The sequence below is a fragment of the Pundamilia nyererei genome, unplaced genomic scaffold, assembly GCF_000239375.1.
Source record: "Pundamilia nyererei isolate P.nyererei 1_Seehausen unplaced genomic scaffold, PunNye1.0 scaffold00118, whole genome shotgun sequence".
Classification (NCBI taxonomy): Eukaryota; Metazoa; Chordata; class Actinopteri; order Cichliformes; family Cichlidae; genus Pundamilia; species Pundamilia nyererei.
The window spans coordinates 234,357-240,241 of record NW_005187519.1 but is presented as its reverse complement, the minus strand read 5'-3'; the positions used below and the strand labels follow the sequence as shown (position 1 = coordinate 240,241).

The 5,885-nt window shown below is 44.0% G+C and overlaps 1 protein-coding gene across 4 annotated transcripts in view; it reads left to right on the top strand.

The window, feature by feature from the left end:
* The window catches only part of LOC102210265 (SLAIN motif-containing protein 1-like), a 21,209-nt gene extending 17,328 nt beyond the window's left edge, over positions 1–3,881 (top strand). For 3 of the 4 annotated variants that reach the window (XM_005742229.1, XM_005742228.1, XM_005742226.1), the window contains 5 exons: positions 154–537; positions 1,226–1,237; positions 1,722–1,871; positions 1,991–2,312; positions 2,744–3,881. In XM_005742229.1, coding sequence (XP_005742286.1) covers positions 154–537; positions 1,226–1,237; positions 1,722–1,871; positions 1,991–2,312; positions 2,744–2,819 — 944 coding nt within the window. In that variant the 3' untranslated portion in view covers positions 2,820–3,881. The remainder of the gene's footprint in view (positions 1–153; positions 538–1,225; positions 1,238–1,721; positions 1,872–1,990; positions 2,313–2,743) is intronic. The other variant, XM_005742227.1, reaches the window with a different exon arrangement.
* The last annotated feature ends 2,004 nt before the right edge of the window (positions 3,882–5,885 follow it).

Genomic DNA, 5,885 nt, shown 5'->3' with positions numbered 1-5,885 from the left:
CCCCCCCCATCCTAATAATTTAACATATGGCACCAGATCTCAGAGCCCATCGCTACTTCAGCTTCATTAACCCCAGGAGGTGATGACTGTGTGTCTGTGTGTGCGTGTGTGGTGGGTGTTTTGCACGCTGGTCCTCATATCTCGCTCCCCCAGGTCTAAGGCAGGACCTCGCCAGCACCTCATCCGTCCTGGCCAACCGCCGCAGCCAGAGCTTGACCTTCCAGCTCAGCCAGCTCAGCGCCGGTGCCGACCTGGAGGAGGAAGACGAGGAGGACGACGAAGACTACGGTCTCCTGCCGCCACCACAGCCACGCCTCACCCGCCTGCCCCACTCCCACACTTTCTCCAGCATCCGAGACTGGCGAAGAAGCACCAGTTCCCTGTGCACCCCTCCTTCCACCCCCTCCACCCCCCCGTACCCTTCCGCTGGGTTCGCCGTTCAACCTGTGCTCCAAGCCCAGTCCCAGGGTCTTGGGCTGGGGCTGGGAGTGGGCAGCACCTGCGCAGCCGAGCAACAGTGCTTCAGACCAGGTTCAGGTGAGGAAAGGGGGAAACTCGATCTAAATAAAGAAACAAGGCTGTTGTGCGGAATTATCAAGGAACAGATTCCCTTTCAGCTCATTCTTCTGGTCTTCTGCTTCCTGAGAGACCAGAAGAGCTGGTGTTAGTGAAACTTTCATGAAAGTGGATCTAACACTTTTGATCTCAGACACTTAAACTCTAATACGTTGTGAGAATGTAATCAAATTGTAAGTGACTTTTAAGGACACTCGAGCCTAACATTAGCTTATAACAATATCAAAAATGAATGTCTATGAGAATATGCATGTACAAATCTCTCTCTCTCTCACACACACACACACACACACACGCTACTCCAAATTTATGAGTATATCACCTCTTTTTCTTTTCTTTTTTTTTGTCTATTAAATAAGCTGAAAGCCTGACTGTACCTTTAATCTCAGAGTGTAGTCCTTTAATGAGGATGAACCAAAGTCTGATTTTAAGAATCTGGCACTAGAAGGTATTTCCATCCATCAGCAGACATGGATTAAAACTACTGATGATCTTTTGATAGAATCAGTACCTATTAATGCTTTGAAGAGTACTAATATAAATTATCTCTGTGTTTATGTTTTGTGCGTGTGATATTTGTGTGTATTGCTGTGTACGTGTATGACGTTGGACATGTTGTTTTGGGGGGAAACTTCATCATGGCCTCCAGCCGAATATGAGAGTAAGTCAATAACATGGTTCAGTATATCTAACCTCATACATCATCTCTGAACATTAATTTGAGTATTTTTTTCTTCTAATTGTGAACCTCGCCCCTTTAACACTGTGACGGTGTCTCGGTCCTGACCTCGCTGACGCTCTACCTGCTTCATAAACTCTTTCTAATCCTCTTGTACAACTGCTCTTAAAGCTCTCGGGCTGGCATGTGTTTCCATTTTGAGGCGGAGACTCCGAGAGTTTGATGGGATTACAAGTTAGGAGTGTATATCTGACTGTGGGGGGCTGGAAACTGTTAGCAGTATAAAGAAGATCAGAGGCTGCTTTGAGGCATCTTTAAAAATAGTTCAGCATCTGAAGGTTTCGATTTGTCTCTGTGTTTTTGTTTGGAAGCCTCTCTGTTTGCAGACTCTGCAGATAACTTTATTAATCTGGCCTGGCGCAGCTCTGGACGCCTTAAATCTGTTGGCTGTTTTTGTCTGTGTTAGATAAGCTGCGGAGAAGCATGCCTAACCTTGTCAGAGCTCCCAGCATGCCCAGTGTGCCCATACCAGCCAATCCCAGTGCTTCCCCTTCTTTGCTTCGTAACAGCCAGAGCTTTGATTCGTCCAGCGGACTGGCTCGACTGCAGTCCTCCAGTAAGACGCTGCTTGTCTTCTCTAATTAAAGGGACAGCTCACCCAAAAATTCATTCGCCTTGAAGGCGCCGCCAGCCAAGTAAGTTTACTAACTTCAGTTTGTCTCCTCTCGTCTTCAGTCCCCTCTCCAGGCCAACTCCAAAACAGAGTCCAGAGTGTCGGGAACTTCACCTCATTGTCACGGCCACCTCTGAAGGCCACTGCCTACGTCAGTCCCACTATCAAGGGCTCCGCCTCCATGCCCACCTCCATCAGTCTCCAGTCTCTTAATTTGAACAGCAGTGGGGGGGGTGGGGCCAACAGCGGGATCCCTTTGCTTAGTAAACCTGCAGGGACACCCACCACCTCAAACACTGCACGCAGCAGCCTGCCCCGCCCTGCCTCCTTTGTTGGTACCACAAGCTCCACCCCCCGCAGCAAGGTGGCCCAACCAGCACGAAGGTAAACTTTAAAAAGAAGGTGTGTGTGTGTGTGTGTGTGTGTGTGTGTGTGTGTGTGTGTGTGTGTTTGCTTGCTTGCGCAATCTGAAGTAACACAAACCCTACCTCATTGGACTATAGTCAGTAAATGTGTAAAATAATGGATTACTTTTTAAAAATAAAGAGTACTGTGTAATTTGTTCATTTGAAGCAACAACTCTCATCAAACACTGATGTTGCTGCACTCTCCCTGGAGCACATGGTATTAGATTCATTTGGACTCGCACTAAAAGTTTGAAATGAGGCAAAGCACCGAGTGTTACTCGTCATCCACACCGCACTGGTGGGGTTCCTGAGACATGTGGCTCCAGCGAATGTCTGTTAGATTTACCTGTTGTGGAACATCATGTCTTTGTCTGTCCTCTGACTTTAGTTGTCCTCCTGTTCCCTCAGTTTACTGACTCCTCCAAAGAGCTTGTCCACCTTCAGTGCCCTCCGCGACAGCACCTGGCGAGACGGCTGCTACTGATGGACGTGGCGTTTGCGGCGGCGCAGTAGTGGCAGCAAAAACCCCGCTGGTTGGGGCGACTCGCTGCACTTCAGCATCAAGGGTTGTTTTTTTTTTTTGTTTTGTTTTTGCCCGTGGAGATGCTGAAAGGTTTCTGACCAAAAAAAGTGACTGTTGATGACCTTAAATCTGAGATCCTGCATAGAAAGGTCGGCCGAGGGTCTTTGTGAACCGATCTCTCAGAGTCTATGCAGAATTTCTTCGGGGAAGTCGGGTTTTCTTAATCTGCGTTTGCACGTCAGCCCTTGAATTCACTGACTGCTTCACAATCGACGAGTGTGGTCTGTGCCAAGGGGGCGCTGTTCCCTGCTGCTCTTGTGCAATAAACCGCTGGCTGATGGGTACCAGTAATACTAACCCGCTGAAGAGGGCTGCCAGTTTGTTTGGGTTTTTTTAATGAGCCTCGTGATGCTGTGTGTGTTTGTTTATATCACATTTATTTTGAATAAATAAATAATTTTGACTAATCAGGAGATTTTTCCCTGTGGCAACGAGCGCCCACAATGCTGCTAAAGTTTAATCCGTCCCTGTGCATTTGGGTACAATTACTCCAGTTTTTACAATAAACGTAATAAATGACGTATTCGTGTACAAATCTAACTATTAAGTGTGCATACATATATATTAATTGATCCGATATTTGATTTTAAACGTGACGCTTGACCAAAATATCTGAATGTTTACACAAGTTTTGTGCATATTAACACTTTAAAACTGTCTGACCGATAAGAGGAAACGGTTCTTGTTGCACTTTTGTATAAAATCTCTCAACTTTGTTTCATTTTTGTTCTGTTTACTAACACTTGCACTTCTTTTTTTTAATATATCTGTATTTGATTTTATGGATTTAAAGTGAGTAAATGGCTGTTAGTAAAACGTTCTGGGGATGTTTCACAGTTAACACGCAGCCTAATGTAGCACCGTCTGTTTGTAATATTTGACCACGGCACATTTCACAAAACCCTGACACTTTTGTTACTGTGATAGACCGAATGAGTGAGCATTTTAATAAAATATTCTAAATTAAAGCTGTTTTTATGTTTGCATGAGTGAAACACTGTAACAAAGTGGAGCAGACTTCTTCAGCATCACTTAAATTGTGGAAATGGTCAACGCTGCCACCTAGTGGTATAATATTTTAATGGCCCCGGCGGGGGTTTGACTCCACTGAACGGCTACATTGAGGTACCCCTGGGTAAGGTACCGTCCCTACACACTGCTCCCCGGGCGCTGCATTGGTGGCTGCCCACTGCTTCACACCACCACCATTAACAGGTTCAGCTCATGGTGTTATTTCTTGTTTTCAGTAGCAACCGATGCCTATGATTGTGCCAGAGCACAATGGGCATTTAAGATTTCACACAGGTGCTTGGTTGTTACAGTCTGGAAATGGAATGAAGGTGAGTGTTATTAACCCACTGTGTGCGCACCTCCAAATCACATGACTGATTTAAGCTGACATAAAAACAAGCTGCAGCCACGCTGAGTCTCTATTTCAGCTCGTGTTGAAAGTTTGGACTTCAAAGTATACACCAGTTTTGAAATTTTCATTAAAGGCCACTAAATCCAGAGATATGAAAAAATATATATAAGCGATGCCTTTTTCTATATACTAGAAAGAAGAAATGAAAAAAGAAGAAGAAAGCATTTTCTAAGGACAGTCCGAAAACTGTAAAGACAAAAAAAAGCCAACTCTTTCCTGTTGGTGGAAAAATGTACCCTGTCAACCAACTTTGAAGAGAAAAAAAAAGGCAACATGTGGGATTTGGTTGTTTAGGAAGAGGGGAAGGTTTGAGAGTGACGGCAGCGAGACAGAGCGAGCGAATTGGAGAGAAAGGTAGAGAGAGCGAGAGATGAGAGATTTGTGACATTTAGTGTGTTATGTAGTCGTTGTTTTGTGTGTTAGTGAGGGTGCTAATGACTGTCACAAAGGCAGATTGCAATGTAAACACTGTCCGGGTGGAAAACAGGAGCAGTGATACACCTGCTGTCAGGCCTGCAGGGTTTATCCCTGTGGTGTTCTCCTCTGTCTTGTGGTGGATTTTGTGTCAGTAAAATCTTTTACTGACACAAATAATTTGTGGGGCATCTTATTGTGACACCTGACTGTTTTCTCGTTTTAGTTTTAGTGACTTTGAATGTGACATGGTTGTTTGTCTGCGTGAAGATCTGCTGTCTCTAGAGTTTGAAGAGACTGGTCTGAAAAAGAGAAAATGTCCAGTGAGCAGCAGATCCCTGTTGATGTCAGATAATGGCCAGACTGCTTCAAGCTGCTGGTGGTGTAATGATCTAGAGGACATTTTCTTTGGACTGAGCTGAGCATCACTTAAACACACACACAGTAATAGGTGTACCTAATAAAATAACCAGAGAGAGTACGTCCGTTACAGCTTGTAGAATTATCATTAATTAGTCAGACTTTGGGTCAGCAGCGATAGGCTCCACTCAGTTTCACTGTTGATGTCAGTATTTGCATATAAAGCCTGAAGTTTTTTAAATGATCATGTACATGCAGAGTTGTAGTTCCTGATAGTAACCACTAGAGGGCAGTTATCTTGTAACAGGGCAGCAGTGTGATCAACAGAAGTCACCAGAACAATTACTTAAATAATTCTCTGTATTTTGATATGATTTAAAAGGATCACCTGTGTTCACTGACTTTTTTTTTTCAAAGAAATACACTAAACCCAGTCCATAAAGATCCTGAAACACTTCAGCGCTGACCATAAACCCCAAAGGAGAGCATTAAAAAAGTGCCCAATGTTTTTAGAAGGTTCGGGTTTTCTCAAAGATTCAGAGAGTCTAAAACTTTGAAAGAAAAAAAAATTTAAGGTATGACAGCAAAATAACTCTTAACCTCTGGGTTTATTTAAAAGTCTCACTTTGGATGGAAGGATCAGAAAGAATCAGAAAGAATCAGAAAGGGTTTATTGCCAGATGTTGAGCAGGTTTACAACATTAGGAAATTGCTGCGGTGCTTCAGTGCAACATACTGTCATAAAAATATAAAATAAGAATAAGAATTAA